The sequence below is a fragment of the Mustelus asterias genome, chromosome 5, assembly GCF_964213995.1.
Source record: "Mustelus asterias chromosome 5, sMusAst1.hap1.1, whole genome shotgun sequence".
NCBI classification, from domain to species: domain Eukaryota; kingdom Metazoa; phylum Chordata; class Chondrichthyes; order Carcharhiniformes; family Triakidae; genus Mustelus; species Mustelus asterias.
The window spans coordinates 104,467,094-104,489,512 of NC_135805.1; the positions used below are offsets into that span (position 1 = coordinate 104,467,094).

Consider the following 22,419-nt stretch of genomic DNA (forward strand, 5'->3'; position numbering starts at 1 on the left):
CTAGCAGGTAAAGGTAGTCAAGAAGAGATCGAAGATCATTTCCTTTATTAGGTGAGGCCTGAAGTATCAGAGCAGACAGGTGCTGCTGTAACTTTTTTTTAAAAAAACTTGTTCAATCACAGCTAGAGTTCTGTGTACAGTTCTGGTCACTGCATTACAGGAAGAATGTGATCCCACTAGAGAGGATGCAGAGAAGATTTAAAAGGATGTGTTAGCGATGGAGAATTTCAGCTATGAGAGAAGATTGGATAGACTGATTGTTGTTTTTGTTGGTTAAGGGGAGTTTTAATTCAGGTAAAATTGAGGGGTAGACAGGACCTATTTCTGTTCGCAGAAAGATCAATAATCGGGGCATAGATAGAAAGTGATTGGTGGAAGGGAGTGATGATTAATGTTTCTCGCCCAGAGGATAGTGAGGTCCAGAACTCTCTGTTTGAAAGGGTAGCTGAGGAAGAAACTCCCGTTGCATTCAAAAGACAATCAGATAAGCACTTGAGGTAGCGTAACCTACAGCACTATGGACCAAGACTGGAGGGTGGAGTTAATTTTGGATAACTATTTTTAGGCTGCCACTGCACAATGGACCAAATGAGTACCTCCTGTGTTGTAAATCATTCTATGTTTCTATTATAGACTGGCTAGTGAACCTCGCTATAATGAATTACCTGTTAGTCAATGGTTCACCTACATCATCTGTTGATAAGAGTTGAAAATGTGAAAGTACACCCTTCAAAGGCTTTAGGCCAGACACAAATATTGCCTCTCTAAATTACAGAATGAGACAAGACACATGGAAATTGATAGTAATTTCTCAGTGCAATGGTGTCTCGGAACCAGGTAAATGATCATTTCTTCTCAACAATGGCACAATAAACTGTGATCCAAAGACAAAGAATAACTAGGATAATCTATAAAGCAAGAGTAATCCTAGAATAGTAAGTAAATGGTGAGAGCTATTATCATCATAACCAAAATGCAGGACATGGAAGCAGGTAATATTAGAGATGAGATACACGATGATAAATTCATAAATTTATGTAAAAATGGGTAGTCAAATGAAAAATATTACATTGTACAAGTGAACTTTCATACAATAATACAAACCTATAGTTTAAGTTTCATGTTTACTAGTTACTGCATTGCACTTGGCTATATATACAAAACTTCCAAATGGGGCAAAGTACAAAAGTAAGCTTCAATGATCTGCATTTTTTATTTCTCATCGGTAATCTGTATTACTATTTAGAGCTACTTATAGGAGTGCAAGCAGGAAATTACATTAAAATGGTTAGTTGGTGAATTTTGACCAACTCGCATTTTAACTAAGTATTAGGAAAAGAAACTTTAAAAACAGCTTGCATAAAGTCATCACCCAATATGTACAGCTGCACCTGTGGAAACCAATGGTGTGCTATTTGTCTTAACTAATGGGTAAGCCAGCATTTGGGTACAAATCCGGCATATACAATCTTCATTTTAAGCCAAATACAAAATACAGGGCTACATTAAAGGAACACAATTAGCTGCATTCCCCATTTATGGAATATTGGAATTAATACACCGCTTATCCAAACAATATTATGTACTGTATTGTATTTGTCTTGCAACATGTAAAGTCAACTGTAGCTGCCTCGTGATTGAGAAATTGAAGAATATTAATGGTTATACTTCCCTGCACACCTCAAATCACTTTCTAAATGTAATTATAATGGCTTTGTGAAGATTTACAGAAGTCTGTCTTCACTTACACTAGATTGATTCAAAGCATAATTGAAAAATGCAAACAAATATGTTCCAATTATTTAAATAAGTAATTATGAAATATTTGAAAATTTCACCACAAAATTATTTATAAAAATGCAGAACTGAAAATTTATACTTTCCTGGGAACGTTTCCTCTGGGGAAGAAAAATCATGATTGGCCTCTGTTTCCAACTCTAGTTATTTATGACATCTCACACAAAACAAATTTCTGTTAAATGCCTGCATGCTACACTGAATTTAGAATTTCAGGAAAACATTTATTTAAACAAAAGTAAAATATGGAAAGTTAAATATGAATTAATATTGTAACTACTTAAACCTTTTAGAACATTAGACATTAACTTGTAAGAAGTCCTACAGCAAAAAAAATTTTTAAGGCCACTTATTTTCAATTTTAAAAAATTCAACCTTTAGTAACTGAATTTCCAATAACTTGGTGGGATCATTTTAACACCTTTGTTCCCAACAGCTGTCAACACTGATAAAATATTGCAATTGCCGTATTCCCTGACCATACTGATTTCATACTTAAAGCATATGGGATCTTGTACTACTTGTATAGAAAATAGTCTGTGTTTTGTTATACTTTAATGTCATCAGTGCTCTCTGTCAAATAACAAGTGGGAGTTGTCACAATGAATAAAACAATGACAGTGCATTATGCATTACATTACTGCACCATCCCTTGTATCGAGTGCTGCTGAGCAAGTATTTGGAATGGTGCAAATAAACTCTTTTGAAAACACCTAATCTCTCCATATAGTACATTTTGATTTCTTTACAGATTGTACTTGCTACTTTTCCATGCTGTTTTTATCCTTCTGATTATCGTTCTCTTTTACTACTGTTCTAGATATCAAAAGTAAGAACTGATGACAAATACCAGGCACATAATGTCCATGATCCAAACATTTTTGGGGGGTTTTGGTAATCTCCCTGTTTCTGTATCCTGCCACTAACTCCACCTGCTCCAGAAGTACCTGTTTAATTCTGCTTTTGAGTTACAGGACACTATTGGGAATTGGTGCTATTTCAGCATCCATTCCAGAGATACTCTGGCATCCAGTATCTAAGGTAATCTCAGATGATAGTGTCATTTATGCTAGACAGCTAACAATGCACATGAATTGACACAAGTAGAATCGACAATCATTTTTAGAAATAGCAGTCTCAATATCATGGTGAGTACGGGGCTGCTGTTATGCGGTCAGGGAACCCAGAAGACCATTTTTTACCTCTGTTTTCTGGCTGCAACCAGCCAGATTGAAAGGCAGGCACTTTAATGAATAGGTAGACCTTCGACGGAGGTGAAGGGGAGAGGCTGAAAGGGTCAGAGTGGGGTGGGGGGAGGGTAGAGGAGTAGAAGCCAGACGGGCAATTGAAGACATGGGTGTCAGAAGGTTGGAGGCTAGAAGCGCATTTGGAAGGGCCAAGATACATCAATCTCAGGATTGGTGGCGGGAAAGTGGAAATTGAAGGCCAGAAGGGATATCAAAGATAGCAGCCAGCCAGTGAATGAAGCGGGGGGGAGGGGGAATGTTTTCCAGTCAAGGTTAAATGTAAAATAGAGATCAACTGTTAGGAAATCAACAGTATCATATTTAAATAACCAACCAGCCTCCTGTACCCTTTCAGCTCCAAGTACGTTGATTTGTGTCGAATAACTAATTTTCTGAAGGTAAATCCATAATGGGAACTCTGTTCCCATTTATATATTTTGTAGTCTTGCCCTTTATCAGCTCAGAAACTGCACAAGATCAAGCCCATTATTCATTACTAACGCAACCGCCTCTGAATATTTCTATGTGGTCCCGTTATTTTCCATTATGGGATAATTGATCACCCTCGTTGATTTTCAGTCCATGTGATAAAAGGGTACTCTGCTTCACAAGACCATAAGACAGAGGCGCACAATTAGGCCACTCAGCCCATGGAGTCTGCTCTGCCATTCAATCATGGCTGATATTTCTCATCCCCATTCTCCTGCCTTTTCCCCATAACCTCTGACCCCCTTATTAATCAAGAACCTTCATCTTTATTTTCCTTAGTGCTATTTTCCTCCAATATCTATTTTGCCACAACTGTGCTTCAACTATCTGCTCTTTCTTATATAATAATTGTTGACTTCTCTTGGAGTATTCCTCCAAAGGCCTGAAGTTCATCCACTCCAAGTCATAATTGTTCTTGCCACTATTGGGCTACTGACTGAGACTGCCACCATTGTACCTTGTCTTAGATCTTTGAGTATTGCTCTTGACTGATCCAATTTTGCTTTAGGTCATGAGATGTAAACATCAAGTACATCTGCTTGATGCAAGTCTGTTTCCTTGAGAGTGGCTGATTGTGGCATGGCTCAGAGAATAAACAAGGGGAATGAATATCCTCAGAGCTTTCCCTGCTGCACCACCACAATATTTCAACAAAACATGTTTGCATTGAAAGCTACAGCAGCATCATCGCAGGAAGCAGCCCTGTGGAATTTCACCTGGGCGACTGAAGAGCAGAATCAATATTATGCTACACACTAATTATGTTGTAATTCTATATTAAATGCTTATATAAGCAAATTAACAGCAGAAGTTGCATTTTACTACCTTTTGTGAATACAAAATATACCTTTAATTCATCTTATTGATGTATTTGCTTAAATGGAGTTGTAGGGCTGTTGAGGTAAGAAACTGATCCACAGTCAAAGGGTTTACACTCCCTTGCCTTTCAGATTTGACTTGAAGGTTAAAATTTAAACTAGTACTCGTCTTTATAGTTGTTACAATATTGTAACTTAGCTGTATTTAATGTAATAAGGGCCTTGATCTATTTTTCATTTGGCTTGAGTTAGCTGTGCAATATTCAAGTAGTAAGGTTTAAAAAAAGGCTTGACAATGGTTTATCCTCATCCACTTCACTGTTGGTTACAGTAAATTTCCAAATGGCATCCGTTGAGGATTAATAGACAAGAACTTGTACTTTAATCAGTTCTGTCCTTGGTTTATTCCACAATAGAATCTACCCACTCCTACGCTGACAGTTCAGGGTTCAAATTGATGGCTGTACCAAGAGCACATCATCTAGACATTTAAAAAATGAAATCAACATTTATTGGGCAAAATTCCTTCAGCGTATTTGTCTTTGCATCATTTTACAAAAGAATAAAGGTTAAAGTGTTCTTCACTGATTGTCAGCAATGCTGAATCTTTGATTCAATCCAGGAGACCAGTTGACCTGGCCACTAGTCCTCACCACGTTTAATCCTTTCTCTTTCCAGCTTTCCTGTAGTAAATGATGGTAGCGAAAACCCATGTATTCAACACACCAATAACAGCATAACGGAAAAGCACTGGAAAGAAAATCAAAAACATTACAGGATGTACCTTTAAAGCATAATTACAGACCGAACATAAAAATCAAGCCTTTTGCTTTTACAACAGAGGTTTGTACAGACCGAACATAAAAATCAAGCCTTTTGCTTTTACAACAGAGGTTTGTACAGACCGAACATAAAAATCAAGCCTTTTGCTTTTACAACAGAGGTTTGTAATAATCAAAGAGATTATTGTATTTTAATTTGCATTTACGTAAGGCACACAAGCATTCCCAAGGTGCCTTCTTGGTTCTAATGATATCAGCCACATACAGAATTGTTATGATGCAGATGGAGGCCATTCAGCCCATCGGGTGTGGTTTTATGAATTAAAGTGCCAAACGATTGAGTGAGAAAACGGGAGAGAATCGCGCTTTTATCTTGAGCTGCTAGTTGCAACCTTTGGCACTTAGTGCCAAACAAGTGCCAGGATGTGATTCTCACCAGCAAGGAGGAGGGGGTGGGGGTGAGGGAAGAGTCTTACCTCATTGGGGAAGCTGGCTGTTCAGCTCTAGGGGCGCCAGTGTACTGAGAGATCTCCTGCCACCTTCCCTCCCACCGCCAAGCGCCCTCTGTGCCAGTCTCTCCCACTACCCACCCCGCGGACATCGGTCCCCCGTTCCCACACCCATCCCATGGACATTGGAACCCCCCCATTCACCCCACGGACATCGGACCCCCCTGCCGATTGGCCCCATCTGCAGAGTTCTCTCCCCCCCGCCCGGGTCACCCTCACTCTGGCTCTGTCCCCACTTAGGCCTCAACCCTTTGGCCCTGCCTTGGCATAGCTGTGGTGTCTGGTGGGGAGTGCCAGGGTGCTTGGTTCTAGTGACATCTGAAAGATGCTTCCATTCAGAAAAAACTCTACAAGGTATTTTTATTTTGGTGACACATTAATCAGTTGAAATGTAGAAATTCTTAAAGTTAGTAATTTACAGTGATGTTCCCTTGGTAATTATGTAAAATCTATTCACCTGCGGTGTCTTGGGTGGTCATCAGAGTGGTGAAAATTCTTGCTGTATAAGAATAATAAAATTATTAGTAATTGCATCAAATACACCAAATATTCCACAGCCGACTGCTGTAGCAACTATGTCTTAAAAGTTCAACATTCTGCTAGCAAATCTTTCTGTTACCACAGTCATCTATTCCAATATTCTCCTGGCATTCCTTCCAGACTCCATCCAAATGTTTCCTTTATTTAAAATGTATTCACGGGTTGTGGGTATTGTTGGCCAGGCCAGCATTTATTGCCCATCCTTAGTTGCCCTTGAGAAGGTAATGGTGAGCTGCTTTCTTGAACTGCTGCAGTCTATGTTGTGTAGGTACACACACACTGTTGTTTGGGAGGGAGTTCCAGGATTTTGACCCAGCAAAGTCAGGAGGGAATTTCCAGGTGGTGGTGTTCCCAGGTATCTGCTGCCCTTATGCTTCCGATGGTAGTGCGTAGTGGTTGTGGGTTTGGAAGGTGCTCGCTAAGGAGCCTTGGTGAGTTCCTACAGTGCATCTTGTAGATGGTACACACTGCTGCAACAGTGCATCGGTGATGAAGGGAGTAAATGTTTATGGAAGGGGTGCTTTGTCCTGGATGGCATTGAGCTTTCGAATGTTGTTGGAGCTGCACTCATCCAGACAAGTGGAGAGTATTCCATCACACTCCAGACCTGTGCCCTGTAGATTTTGGGGAATCAGGAGGTGAGTTACTTGCCACAGGATTCCTAGCCCCTGACCTTTGTGGAGCCTCCTCCTGTTGTTTAATTGTCCACTACCATTCATGACTGGTTGTGGCAGAGCTTAGATCAGATCCATTGGTTGTGGGATCGCTTAGCTCTGTCTATCACTTGCTGTTTGACACGCAGGTAGTTCTGAGTTGTAGCTTCACCATGCTGACAGCTCATTTTTAGATATGCCTGGTGCTGCTCCTGACATGACCTGATGCCACAAGACTTCTGGAGGTCTGGAGTTGATGTTCAGGACTCCCAGGGCAACTCCCTCCCTACTCTATGTGCCGCCCACCATCTCTGCTGCTGGTGGGACAGGACATACCCAGGGATGTAGATGGTGGTTCTTTGGACATTGATAAGTAAGACATGATTCCAGTAGTGTGATTATGTCCAGCTGTTGCTTCATTAGTCAGTCGGACAACATCCCAATTTTGGCACAAGCTCCTAAATATTAATTAGGAAGACTTTTCAAGGTTGACAGGGCTGAGTTTGCCATTGTTATTTTCAAACCCTAAGTCGCATCTGATGGTCCATCCAGTTTCATTCCTTTGAGACTTTTTAGCAGTGCGAGTGGCTTTCTCAGCCATTTCAGAGGGCATTTAAGAGACATTGCTGTGGATTTGGAGTCACTTACAGACCAGACCAGGTAAGGATGGCAGATTTCCTTCCCTAAAGGACTTTAGTGAGCCAGATGGGTTTTTATGACAATTGACAACGGTGTCAAGCTCATCATTGGTCTTTTAATTCCAAAATGTCTTGATTGAATCCAAATTCTACCATCTGCTGCAGTGGGATTTGAATCTGTGTCCCCGGTGCATTACCCTTGGCTCAGTGACAACTGCCTCCCCTATTCCCTACAGATATCCCGTGCCAAACCAAACCTGTAACTCTTGTGCATTAACCTTCATTGGCTCCTGTCCACCTCATATCTAACATCTTCACCATCATGTGAAATCTCTCTCTGCTCTCATCCCTCCATAACTCTACCTCCACCAGGTCTAGCCATCGAGTCTTACAGAATTATCAAAGTTGAAATGAAAGTAAAACTGGAATTGTACAATCCTTTTCTGAGGTCTCAAAAAAGAACATGATATTGTTAAACTTTGCTTTTTATAAAAATGAGATTCCGTTCATGGTCACACTTACCACATATGGTATAGATAGCAAAGCCCCATGTCAGGGCACTGACTTGGCCAGAGTCACATGTCTTCCACAAAGACTGAAGTTGGGCAAACTTACTTAGTGCACTGATAAACGTGGACAAATTCTATAACGAAAAGAGGATCTGTGTTAATCATAAAAATTTAATCAAAATATCTAATCAAGCCCCAGGCACTTGATTTGTCCAAAGGAAATCTGAACTTGAGACAGTCACAGATGTGACTGTTTAAAAAACAGTTTTTTCCTGTTTATTCCCTGTAGGTTCATTCCACATACACATGCATGCACACGTAGCCATTCCAAGTCAAGACGGCATGCAGAATATCACTGGCAAAGCTATTCTTAGTCCAACTACTAAGGAGAGGACAAAATCTCAAATCAGTTCACTCAATGGCTTTCTCCAGCTTCTCCGGTTCACTCAGTGCTGCACTGAAGTATTAGCTTATGGTACATGCTCAAATTATTTGGACGGAAACTTGAACCACAGCCTCCTGATTCAGAAGCAAGAGTGCTACCACTGAGTCAAATCTGACACCTTAAAAGCAGCTACAGTTGATCTCAGTCCACATCCCTAGGTATCCCCATTGATTGGTGAAAACCATCTTGCTAAGGTTGAAGCCTGACTTCGTCACTTGTATTCCACTTCAGGACTTCCCCATCTTCCAGTGTCCACCTTTCTAGGCTCCGTGGGCAGAGAATAGTGAAGAAAAACACGAGAAAAAAAGTTAAGACAAGAGAAATCGAATAAAACAGCAAATAAGAAAAAAGAAATGGAGACGCAGATAGAAAAATAAAAGGGTGGTGGGACACTCAATTTCTGTTAACTTGCAGTTTCTAATTTCCCATTTTAATTTGCGCCATAAGATTAATCGTGAGCCTAAACAAGACCCTTTCTTCTGTTAGTTAAATACATGATGCTACTTGGAACAAAAATGTGTTTGATCCAGTTTTGGATTTAAGTGAAATAATTAACTATGTCTCATCCTGACATGTTATCATTGATAGAGGGAAGCATTATATTTAGAAATAAATATTACCAGTTTCATTCAGTAATTCAATTTGCAACACTAAAAACTGTATCGTCACCATGTCAGGTGGGGAATTGTCTGGGATTAATCACTAGGCCCTACATGATGAAGATAGTTTGCACATGTGATATTCAATGATGCTTCATCCAATGGCTCTTTTGAGAGAGATAACAAAAATGATCATTCATCAGAAAAAATTGCATCAATGTCTTGGGTTCGCAGCATTGGAAAATTTCCAGACTTTGTCATATCCAAGCTTTTCAATACAAAGTTACAAGAAATAAGTAAGTGCATTGGCATAAGTGACGCAGCATATAGCCAGGTAGACTGGCTGACTATTGTTAATGCAAATGAACCAAGTTAGCCCAGTTGTGAACTTTATACAAATTAGGATATTTACTTTCGCCATGGACAATAATAGCAAAACAAATGACTTTCAAAATAGCCTCCAACAGTTCCTGGAATCACAAAACTACCAGCAGAAAGTTCACTGAGGTACTGCTCTTTGACAGATTTTAGTTCAGTCCAATTTTTGCTCCGATAGCCTTAAATAAAAAAAGACAGGACTTCAAACATCAGCTTATTTAGGAGTGCTGTACAGGCAGGAGAATTTGTGAACAAAATCTTCCAGCTTTGTGTTGAAGTAGGCCATTTTCCAAAGCCATATTTTTATTATTATCTCATCAATATTCACCTCATTAAACATATTCATTTATTGGACTGATTTGCACCATTCATAACGTGCCCACAATGCAGAGGGGAACACCCGAATGGACATTCGTTTAAATCCCCCTCTGCACAGCTGAGAGACCTTTAATTCAAATTTGACAGAAGATCCTTATTCTGCCCAGCAACAGCACGAAGCTGCATTTTAAAACGGCCCTTGGCCAGAAGATCGGGATATCTGCGAGTCAAGACCTGGCAGTGGGATATATGGCACAACTGTACTGTAAATAAAATATTATGGGAATAAAATGGCCAAGGCAGGCAAAGAAACTTAATAAACCAGGATAAAAAGAATAAAAGATTAGATTAAATCCCCCGACACACAGCAGGACAAAATGACATTAACATCTAATCTCGCAAGCATAGAATACAGACACAAACATCGGAGGTCGATTTAGATAAGGGGACACATCGAGAGGATAATGGGAAACACATTAAAACACCGGGGCAAGAACAGGCAGTCCCATTAACACGGACACACACCATACAGATGCAAATTGACAAAGTCTACCAGGGAACTTCCTGACCGGATAGGATACATATTCTTAGTGTTAATCTGTTCGAATCGAAACTGCCCGCCAAATCTTCAGGGCAGCAATTAAAGAATCCCGCCACTTTTTAGGTATTGTAAAAATGTATGAGCAAATGTTCCCGCTCGAATTTGGATTCCTATAAATGTCCAGAGCGAATGTGTAAGTGTTGAGATCATCGTGGCCGAGCCACTATTTCTGAGCTGGCTACGCGGGTCTCCCTGGGATCCCAGTAATTGTACAATAAAGAAAAACACTTTGAACCTTGCCTTGAGACTCGACCTCTTGAATGCACTGGTACAAGGGATTTTTCCCTACAACAAAGTGTATCGATACTAGAGGGTGAGATGCAATTACAGATACTTACTGATATTAGTATAGCATACACTAAGCAAAAGGCTGTGGATCCTTCCAGACAGGAGGGGGAGAGAAAAAAAACAATAAAGTAGACACAGTGAGAAAGGTTTGGAAACGGAAGATAAACTTCAAAGCTGTAAGGCCCTTTGACCAGTAAATGAGGTTAGGAATGTGATGGCTCTGCAACAAATACATAGTTATCAGTATAAACATGGTGCTCACTTTGCAATCACTACCATCCTATCCAAACCCACCTTCAGTGTAGAATGGTTTTAGTTAGTTCAGCTTTACAGAAATTCTGGTTAATTCAGTTCCTATTTAAAAAACAACATACAGGAGGCACAATAAAATTGAAAGTGTTTAGATTTTGAATATGTTTGCAGCAGTTTTAAACTGTTCAAGAGATCAGCCATTCCACTATTCTGTTCAATTTTTCCAAACTAAACTGGACACGGAACACAAAATGCTATTTCTTCACATGTCTGCCCTGCAGGGCCAACTATGATATCCACAGCAATCAATGAAGGTCCATATTATACTGCAACAGATTTGTTTCTTTCATCTGATAGCTGACAGATCAACTTGGCAAAGAAGCTCTCATTCTGTGCTCTCGCATTCTTTCTCTGTCAAGCAGGCCACAGTATTCCATTAATACCACAAACTAAACTCTGGAGTTCTCCAGAGTCCATATCTCACTACATCTGACAACCAATGGCACAACTAACTGCACAGCAAACAACCAAATTCTCTCGCTGCTACTGGTGGCTGCTGAACCAATTGCACACCATCAGTTTCTACCAGGATCAACATCACTTGGGGAAATGTTACAATTTCATCATCGAATCCCACAGCAGAAAAGGAGGCGATTCAGCCCATCATTGTCTGCGCAGGCATTTTGAAGAAGCTCTCCAATTTAGTCCTTCCAGACCAGCTTTCTCTGCTTCAATCTATGTTTGTCCTTTTGACTTAAGGGTCCAACTGCCATTGGAAAGTTCCTATGGAAACTGCTTTCACCGCCCTTCCAGATCTTAACAACCCTCTGGAATTTCTCCTTTCCACTCTCACCCTTTCCAACTATTTTAAACTTATTAACTCAGATTACTGATCCACTTGCCTAACATAGGTTTCTCCCCACTTTCTCTTCCATCATTTGAATATTTATTTGATATATCACCTTAACTTGTTCTGCTCAAGAGACTACAACCCCAGCTTCTCCAATTACTCCACGTATCTGAACTCCTTGGTATCACCCTGTAAATCTCCTCAGTACACTCTCCAAAAGCCTTGACATCCTTCTTATAATGTGATGCTCAGAGTTATACACAATACTCCAGGTGAAGCCTAGCTACCTGTTTGCAGATTTAGAATGACTTCCTTGTTTTGTCATCAATGTCCTATTTGTAAAGCCAAATATCCCATTTACTTTCTCAACTGCCCTGTCAACTTATCCCATCACTTTCAAAGATTTGAGAAGATACCCCATATGATCATTCTGCTCTCACATCTCCAGCAATACAGTTCATTAGATTATACTACCTTTCCATGTTTTTCCTCCCAAAGTGTATTACTTTATGCTTCTGTGCATTAAACTGTACCTGCCACATGCTCGCCCGTTTCACCAGTCTATCTACATCTTTCTGAAGTTTGCTAATTTCTTGCTCATTGTCTCCTATGGTTTGTGTCGCCCACAAGTTTTGAAATAGTACTCCCAAGACAAGGTCACATGTACGCAACTAGAGAAGCAATGCTCTCAATGCTGATTGAACAAGTAGCAGCTATTTTTCTTTCATTTCAGATTTAGCCACAAAAATCACTCGGAGGAAACCTACTGATCTTTTCCTCGGGTAGTACTGAAGTGCAGAACAGAAGGATTACAACATACAGATGCAGAACTCAGATAATACATTATTTCAATATTCTACCTTTCCCCAACATCAAAATCAAGTTATGCTGGGTTACAGTTCTGACATTTCTCATTCACTTTCTCATGCTCCCTTTTCACATGTGAATCTGAGCAGCCTAATGACTGGCTAACAGCTGAACCTAAACCAATCCTCATCCAATAACAAGAACCTATACTTAAATAGCATTGCATATAGCACCATTCAATGTGTATGGCACATTGTATATGGCACCATTCAATGTATATGGCACATTGTATATGGCACCCTTCAATGTATATGATACATTGTATAGAGCAACTTTCAATGTATATGGCACCAATCTCAAACTGAAAAGACAGTAGATATATTCTATCTGCAGGGATAAAAACTGAATTTTAAATTTTGCATTAAATTTGTACACAGAGTAGCACAAGCTCCATGCAAGATCTACAATACGGAGCCACAGTTTCATTTGGCTGCTTTGCCACCATTGCATCCACTCGGGAAAATAGTCTGCCACTGAAAGAAGGCTTTAAAACCAGGGACAATACTAGAACTAACAATGCGCCAGGAATCTAAACTGTCTATTAACCATGGATTACCTGAGCCCTTCCGCAGTGGGTATGGTCGCTGCCTCTGAGCCGGAAGCTCCAGGTTTGGGTCCCACCCAAAAACTTGATGGCCAAGGAAGGTGCGTTTTGTAACGCGGCCAAACAGGTCGAGTGTGTAAACCTGTAAGTCCTTCCAAACACACCAATAGCTGGCGGTAAGAGCGGGAGAGACTCCTGGTCTGCCACACTTGATGTAGAGTGTCGCCCCTCAAGCTATAAGCCCCTGGTGACAGACTAGCAATCTGTTCCAGGAATTACTAACTGACAAAAGTATTCCTTAGTGCATCACTAGGTGCAGGAAAAGGATTGGAATAGAATCTGAGCCCTTCGGTTAGAAAAAATCACATGAGTACACACAATATGTGCAGCTAGATTAAACTTGTGTCGCATACAAGAAACTCCAGATTTCTCTAGAAATCGAGGATGCAAACTGTGCATGTCTGTATGGTGCATCACATTGATGTGCAGACAGTATTATGCAATGGCCAAAATCCTACTGACGTTTATGCCGACGGGATTTAACGGTTCTGCCGACAGCACATCCCTGCCACGGGTGTCCCGGTGGTCAGGATGCATTCAAGGGAAACTCCATTGACAATGGCGGGACCGTAAGTTCCTGCCGCCAGTGAGCAGCATACCGCCTCCTACCACTGCAGAACACACTGCGGAAGGGGAGGAAAATGCCACCCATTGTCTCAGCGAAATAGCAAGGCATTATTTTGTGCCAACATTAAATGCTAGTCAAGATAATCATGTATCTTGAAGTGCCTCTCATTCTCTAGTGTATGTAGGTTGTGACCTGTGTAATCTCGATACCTTCAGTCAAGAACAATATCTACTCCTTGCTGGATTCCTTAAAACAAGATTACAAGGTTTGCAAAAGCAACTCTTGAAGAGCATTTAGATGAGCTCTTGAAAGAGCATAGCATACAAGGATAGATAGGTGCTTGATGGATGGTGCAGACACATGGGCCAAAGGACCTCTTTCTGTGCTGTAAACCTTTAGGACTCTAATTACTCAAGAACTCACCATAGATTTACTTTTAAAATATTGTTTTAAAAAATTAGGTATTGTATTAGAAATGTACTTGTACAAAAACCAGTATACTCTCTGTGCTTGTAGAGGGAATACAAATAACAGTCCAATATCTGCTCAAACCTGCCTGCTTTTGTTGGATGCTATTTTTCCATTCACACACAAACTCCTGAAATGATACTTCAGCTGAGAATGCAAGGCAGAGAAAATGGGAATTCTGTTGTGCTCCAATTGAATTTTACTTCCTTGCAGCCAGGTACAGGTACAACTGGATGTCATTGATGCTTTCCTGTAGGCTAAAAGTTTCACTGTCTCTTGCCATTGGTATTACAAATGAGATCACTGGTGTACTAGTCAGTCCATCACTACATGAGGCAAATTAGTGTGGTCCACATCAGCAGCAAATTAATGGTTAAAGTAAAATATCATCCACAAGTTGTTTAATGGAATACTTACCATAGCTAAATCTATAATCAACCTATGGATTGTTATAAGGCGCCAACAAAGGATGAATCTGAATGCTGCTAAGGTAAAAACTAAAAATGGAATGCAAGTCAATTATATGTTGCATGCAAGAAATATTTTACCAACTGTAAACAACAAAAGCAGTTTATATTGTGGAATGCTTAGGAAAATTTAAAGGCATTATTCATTTCTAATACGTTGAGTTAAATCTTTCAGTTCGGTACTTTTTGTATTTCTTTAGTCTTAAATTCTACTGTCCTTATTTTCCATGAGCATTTCACACCAAGGTCACGTTGTGTTTGCTAAAGTCATAGAAGTTATTAACTCTCAAACTATCAGCTTAAAAGTTGTGGTCTTATGCATTTCTGCAGATTTTCTCTTTACTTTGAACTCTTGAATATTTTGGTGAGCCATCTGTTTTTTGCCTTGGACATCTATCTCTTTTAGCGTACATACTTCTGAACATGATACCATTGCAAGCAACCTGATGGATAGATTTTTTAATTCGCTCTCAGGATGTGGGTGTCACTGAGATGGTCATTACCCATCCCCAGGGCCATTTCAGAGGGAATGTTAATGGCGAGTGATTGGATCGGTGGTTTTTCCATGCTTAAAGGGTATTAATGAACCTGTTGAGTTTTTAATGACAGGATAATTGCTTTGTGGTGGCACCAGCCTTTGATTTTCAGATTATTATTTTTTTAAAACCAAACCCAAACTCTCAAATTGCCAAGGTGGGAACTTTTCACAATATTCATTAATGATTTGGAAGAAGGAACTGAAGGCACTGTTGCTAAGTTTGCAAATGATACAAAGATATGTAGAAGGACAGGTAGTATTGAGGGACAGGTAGTATTGAGGAAGCAGGGGGGCTGCAGAAGGACTTGGACAGGTTAGGAGAGTGGGCAAAGAAGTGGCAGATGGAATACAATGTGGAAAAGTGTGAGGTTATGCACTTTGGAAGAAGGAATGGAGGCATAGACTATTTTCTAAATGGGAAAATGCTTAGGAAATCAGAAACACAAAGGAACTTGGGAGTCATTGTTCAAGATTCTCTTAAGGTTAACGTGCAGATTCAGTCGGCAGTTAGGAAGGCAAATACAATGTTAGCATTCATGCCGAGAGAGCGAGAATACAAGAGCAGGGATGTATTTCTGAGGTTGTATAAGGCTCTGGTCAGACCCTATTTGGAGCATTGTCAGCAGTTTTGGGCCCCATATCTAAGAAAGGACGTGCTGGCCTTGGAAAGGGTCCAGAGGAGGTTCACAAGAACGATCCCCGGAATGAAGAGCTTGTCGTATGAGGAACAGTTGAGGACTCTGAGTCTGTACTCATTGGAGTTCAGAAGGATGAAGGGGATCTTATTGAAACTTACAGGATACTGCGAGGCCTGAATAGGGTGGACGTGGAGAGAATGTTTCCACCAGTAGGAAAAACTAAAACCAGAGGGCACAACCTCAGGCTAAAGGGACGATCTTTTAAAACAGAGATGAAGAGGAATTTCTTCAGCCAGAGAGTGGTGAATCTGTAGAACTCTTTGCCACAGAAGGCTGTGGAGGCCAGGTCATTGAGTGTCTTTAAGACAGTGATAGATAGGTTCTTGATTAATAAGGGGATCAGGGGTTATGGGGAAAAGGCAGGAGAATGGGGATGAGAAAAATATCAGCCATGATTGAATGGTGGAGCAGACTGGATGGGCCGAGTGGCCTAATTCTGCTCCTATGTCTTATGGTCTTATGGAGCTCACACTCTTTGAATCCAGCAGCATAACCACAATACTATTTATCCTTCTGCCTCCTTATCTGCTAAAGCAAAGGGATTCCTAGAAATCATCACAGAAGCCGTAGAATCCATACAGTGCAGAAGGAGGCCATTCGGCCCAGAGTCCACACCGACAGCAATCCCACCCAGGCCCCATTCGTGTAACTCCACATATTTACTCTGCTAATCCCTCTAACCTACGCATCTCTGGACACTAAGGGGCAATTTAGCATGGCCAATCAACCTAACCCACACATCTTTGGACTGTGGGAGAAAACTGAAGCACCCGGAGGAAACGCACGCAAGCACACAGACAGTGAACCCAAGCCGGGAATTAAACCCAGGTCCCTGGAGCTGTGAGGCAGCAGTGCTAACCACTGTGCCACCTTTATGAAAAACACAATTTGCAATATTTTTGGCATCAACTACAAGAAAGCCAAACTTCAACCATGAACTGAATACCTCGATCATGTCTGAGGAGTTGCATGTCCCTTGCATTGCTGGACAGAGCACAGGGAAAGGTTCAGATCAAAGCAAAAGACTGAGGATGCAGGATATCTGAAATAGAAGGGAACTGATCTGAAACTGTTTCTCTCTCTATAGATGCTGAGTATTCCCAACACTTGCTGCTTTTATTGCAAAGTAAGAACTGGTGCCAAATTTTCAAATGTTGGTGGGATCAAACCCTGGTGTGGGCAGTCCCAGAGGACCGCTCTGGAACATGATGTCTCCAGCACAATCTACAATTTTCAAAGTGCTGGCAGGTGGGAGGGAACACAGTGTCCACTCTCTTCCAATTAACATCCCATCAAGCTCTTCAGGAGCTTGTTAACTTGCCGGGGCCAATAAGACTGTAATTTTCAAAGGCGATTTCGGCGAACCCAAACAGTCTGAAACATGTTAATGTGCAACTGTTGGATTCCACAAGGTCTTGATCATAAGTAAGGTTCACAAACAATAAATAAGGTAAATGACAAGTTAATATGTTTCAGTTGTTTGGCAGTACAGAACTTGGGTATTGCTGAAAAAGAGACATTTTGTCAAAGCTATTCATCTTGTACTCATCAAGACAATTCACAAGAGTATCATTGCTCGTGAAAACAACACAAATTTATCCTGTATCAGAAGAGAGTACTGATTGGTTGGCAAGTGGACTCTGATTGGTAGAGTTGGTTACTAAGGAAAATGCAGCAGTTGATGCTGACTGACAGTTAACTACCAAGTATTGTTTGAAATTTAAAACAGGCAGCTTCACTGACTGGTCAAGTCTTTGCCCTGAGGAACGGCTCTCACTTACTTTGTTTTGCTGAAACAGATGCACTTTGTGTATATGTTCTTTCTGTCTGCAAAGGGCACTTTGTATCAATATATGTAGCTTCCAATACATGCAAATGCCCCACACTGTGAGCCCAAATGACAATCTTAAATTGGTTATAAGCATAATTCTTAGCACACTGAGGATTATTTAGCAAATGTTGTCCAATTATGAACTTGAATCTAATGTTGGACATAGTGTTGTGAGTTTTGCAAGCATGGGCTGGTTGGGTAGGGTCTGTAACTTGCCTCGTGTGAATAGCAGAAGGGACATGCTGTTTGGTATGATCTGCCAGTCTTTGGCCTGTACGTCTATAAACGTAGCAATGCACTGGCTCTGGAATTCATATTCCAGGTTACTTATTAGTGTGATTGGCAGAACGTCTTTATGACTTGACGGCAGCATCTTGTTAGTGCCAAATTCCACTTGTATCACTAATGCATAGTAGCAGAGTAAAACAGCTAGCTTCACCTGTTGCTCAAATCCAGGGTAATCTAAGGCAGACTGAGTACTTTTCAGAGCAGAAAATGGCGGCCTTAAACCCGTTGATAGGTTTATGTGATATACAGTGCAGCAAAATGATCTGATCAGAATAGCCATTATCCCAAAAGATGTCACTGATGTGTCCTGTTTCAGCATCAAGCTTCCTTGGTGAGCAAATGGCCTGAATCCTATTTACAAGGTTGTCAATAAGGCCAGTCCTATCGCGTGTGGGACTGTATGAATCGCGTTGTGGGTTTTGACCAGTGAAGGCAGGCGTGTGGTAGACCCTGCTGGACATTTCTCAACTAGAACATAAAGGAATAGGAGTTCATTTGACCGCTCCATTTCAGAGGTGAGTTTGAGCGCAGGATGGAGCTCATTAAGACGTGTAACGATATTATTACGTGTTGCTACGGATTTAAATATAACAAATGCATCATCCACAGATCAGAAATGTGCAAGGGCAGGATGCTAGGTGTCATTCCATCAAAGGCATGTTTCTCATGAAAGCCAACAACGATGTTTGTGGGAGCTGGGCCATAGCTACACCATCTATTTGGACATTTGGTGATTAAAACTGAACTCAACTGTGCGAGAGCTGAGTTGATAATTTTAATGAATGCAGATTCACGCAAGGCAGGCCCAGATCACCCCATGGTGCTTCCTTAACTGGAACATTGGTGAATAGACTCGCAATGTCAAATGAACACATGGACACATTGCTATCGATATGCAGTGTCAGAGTCCACTTGCCAACCAATCAGCTCTCTCTTCTCAATCGGTATCAATGAATTGTTTTCCCGACATTAGATTCCTGGATCACTGGGACTGTTTCTGAGTAAGGTGGGACTTGGACAAGTCAGACAGTCTGCATTTGCACCACACTGGGGCCAACATTTTCGTGGGCAAGTTTGCTCACGCTCTTGGGAGGAGTTTAAACCAGTTCGGCAACAGGAGGAGACACAGAGCATTAATTAAAATAGAGACACATCATGCTATAGTAAAGCATGCAAGTCAGCGTGAGTACAGCTATTTGAGTGTCAAGAGAGTAAGGCAAGGCTTTAATACTATGAGTGTAATAGGTAAGTCTGATGAGTTTAAGGGCCTGGATTGACACATGGAAGTGTGATATTGCTGTACGAGTCTATGACTCTACATGTGCAGCACAAAAGATCTTTATTCCCCAAATCAATTTCCAAACAGCAATGACTTGTTACGACTGAACAGCTCTTAGAGTCTAGAAGGTTCAAAACCTCCCCTCCTCTTCTCATTCTCCAAATATAATTTCCAGTCCCTTCAGCTAAGGCTTAATTCCCTGGTGCAGGGGATGATGCTGTCACTTGATTTGTTGTAGTAACTAACTGAACGAGAAGGGAAAGGATGTTGTCACAAACCACAGCTGCATCTCAGTCATCCCCAGTTGCTGATGTTACTCATCATAATATCCTAATCCTGGACAGAGGACACAATATGAACATGGCAATGCAGTATGTTGCAAGGCCATAACAGAACCAGGGTTTAAATATCAAAGTGTACAATTAAACCGTCAGATGGTGAGTAAATACTCACTCAAAACCTAAGACATGCAACAATCTATTCCCGTTGTTGTGATGCTAACATTACTTTCTCTTTAACCCCAACTCACTTCTCTTGCAATTTATACAATTGTGGCCACAGGCATTCAGATTCATCTCATAGAGTCATAGAATCCCTACAGTGCAGAAGGAAGCCATTCGGCCCATTGAGTCTGCACCGACAACAATCCCACCCTATCCCCGTAACCCCACATATTTACCCTGCTATACCCCTGACACTAAGGGGCAATTTAACATGGCCAATCCACCTAACCTGCACATATTTGGACTGTGGGAAGAAACCGGAGCACCCGGAGGAAGCCTATGCAGACATGGGGAGAACATGCAGACTCTACACAGTCACCCGAGGCTGGGATTGAACCTGGGTCCCTGGCGCTGTGAGACAGCAGTGCTAACCACTGTGCCACCGTCTCATTGTCACTTTACAATTAGCCATAGCTGAACTCACTCTAACTTGCTTGCTTTACGATAGCATGATGTGTCTCTATTTTAACTAATGCTCTGTGACCGCTCCCCCTGCCAAACTAGTTTAAACTCCTCCCAACAGCACGAGCAAACCTACCCACAAGAATAAGAGTAGTCCAGGGTGATATTGGGCGGCACGGTAGCACAGTGCTTAGCACTGCTGCTTCACAACTCCAGGGACATGGGTTCGATTCCCGGCTTGGGTCACTGTCAGTGTGGAGTTTGCACATTCTCCTCGTGTCTGCATGGGTTTGCTCCGGTTTCCTCCCACAGTCCAAAGATGTGCAGGTTAGGTTGATTGGCCATGCTAAAATTGCCCCTTAGTGTCCTGAGATGTGTAGGTTAGAGGGATTAGCGGGTAAATATGTAGGGATATGGGAGTAGGGCCTGGGTGGGATTGTGGTCGGTGCAGACTCGATGGGCCGAATGGCCTCTTTCTGTACTGTAGGGTTTCTATCTATCTATGATATTTACTTTGATTTTTTAATCGGCCTCTGCTCACTGCAGAATTGTTTGAGGTCAGAATTAGATATATGATCAATTACAGATAAGTCTCACCTTACCATAACACCAAATTTCAGATGGAACAAAGCAATACTACAATTAAATAAAAGAATTGCAAATGGATCCCTTATTCAGAATTAAACTGCAAGGATACAGTACTGTGTATGGTAAAGCTGTCCCAATGTTTCCATTATAAAAGAGAACACACATCAAGAGAATAGCATCTGCAAAACAAAGAATAATGCTGTAAGTGATATATGCTACAAACATAAGATACACAATTCACAGAAGTTAATCATTAATTCAACTTTTAATTCCCATGAAACCAACCAACTAAAGAAAACAATCTCATTTCTGCTCAAAGGGCCCCACCTGAAACATATAAGATAGGAGCAGGAGGAGGCCATTTGGCCCTTCGAGCCTGCTCCACCATTCATTACGATCATGGCTGATCATTCAACTCAATAGCCTAATCCTGCTTTCTCCCCATAACCTTTGATCCCATTCGCCCCAAGTGCTATATCTAGCCACCTCTTGAATAACATTAAGCATGTGTTTTCTCTTGGAGATGCTGACTGGCCTTGTAGCATTTTCTCTTATTTCAGATTTCAGACATGAACATTCTTTACTTCATCTACACCAGATAAAGTCATTTGTTGCATTTTTTGTCATTACAATACAGTCCTGTTGGTCTGTAATTGATAAACCTTGGTAACGTGCTGTCACAAAGGGTTAAAGTACGAACTCAGTTGTACCAGATTTCTCTGGTTATGTACATTTTGGATCAAAACTTGAAAATTATAAGAGTTTATGTACCACATTTGCCTATTTCTTCTCTACTCCCAAACTGCTAGCTCCTTTTACAACAGGCTGCCCAGGTGCCGGCAAGCACCGAGAGACCCATCGATTGAGTGAGTCAGAACCAAAGCCTGCAGCAACTTCCATGTACACTTTCCAGCAGAGATCGCCGGTTAGTAGTCAATTGAAGGAAGTTAGGGGATTTGCTTTTATTTCTCTAGCCCATTTGACTAAAGCTAATCACACAACCCAAATTCTGTGTTTTTAACTCTGCATAGGCCAGGAGCCAAATTTGTCAATTTATAGTTTGCAGTTTCACCATTTAGTACACTTTTTGTGTGCTAATTATAGACATTAGAGGAGGCGGGGCTGCCATTTAGCCCACTGGATGACTGAGGGCGAGAGCTTTTCAGCTGGAGTCATCCTTTCTTACACCTTAATGCACTGTGAATGTTCTGTTTAACCTTTACACAAAAACAACAGTAAGGTAGCTTTCCCTCTCCCCACATCCAGCCATTGTTCTAGTAGCATGCTAAATAATGAGTTACCTTGTACAATTAGGACTGGATACTCCAGGTATGTTATCAGTGGATATTCATAGTAAGTCTGGTACGTCAGGAAGACCAAAAACCTAAAATAGATGAAATCATTTGTTCTGAAATTTGTACTGCTGAAACCAGTTTGAAAGTCTGAAATTGTTTCCATATAGAGACTGGAACGTTCAGGTTACTTGAATAGGTTAACCACAGCTAGCAGCAAACACATCTGACCCAGAGGAGGATCTTTACGACAATGCCATCACCAAAATGATTTTGAATGAATTTGATGAACTCTTTGCTTCAGAGGCCAAAG

General features: G+C 41.1%; 1 protein-coding gene across 1 annotated transcript in view; it reads right to left on the bottom strand.

Annotated features, from left to right (window-relative positions):
- Positions 1–1,027: 1,027 nt before the first annotated feature.
- Positions 1,028–22,419, bottom strand: part of slc66a3 (solute carrier family 66 member 3) — a 35,357-nt gene continuing 13,965 nt past the window's right edge. Inside the window, exons 2-7 of the mRNA XM_078213126.1 lie at positions 22,116–22,198; positions 20,924–20,993; positions 14,638–14,695; positions 7,996–8,116; positions 6,100–6,141; positions 1,028–5,101 (exon numbers count right to left, since the gene is read on the bottom strand). Of these exons, the coding sequence (XP_078069252.1) occupies positions 5,010–5,101; positions 6,100–6,141; positions 7,996–8,116; positions 14,638–14,695; positions 20,924–20,993; positions 22,116–22,198 (466 nt within the window). The 3' untranslated portion in view covers positions 1,028–5,009. The remainder of the gene's footprint in view (positions 5,102–6,099; positions 6,142–7,995; positions 8,117–14,637; positions 14,696–20,923; positions 20,994–22,115; positions 22,199–22,419) is intronic.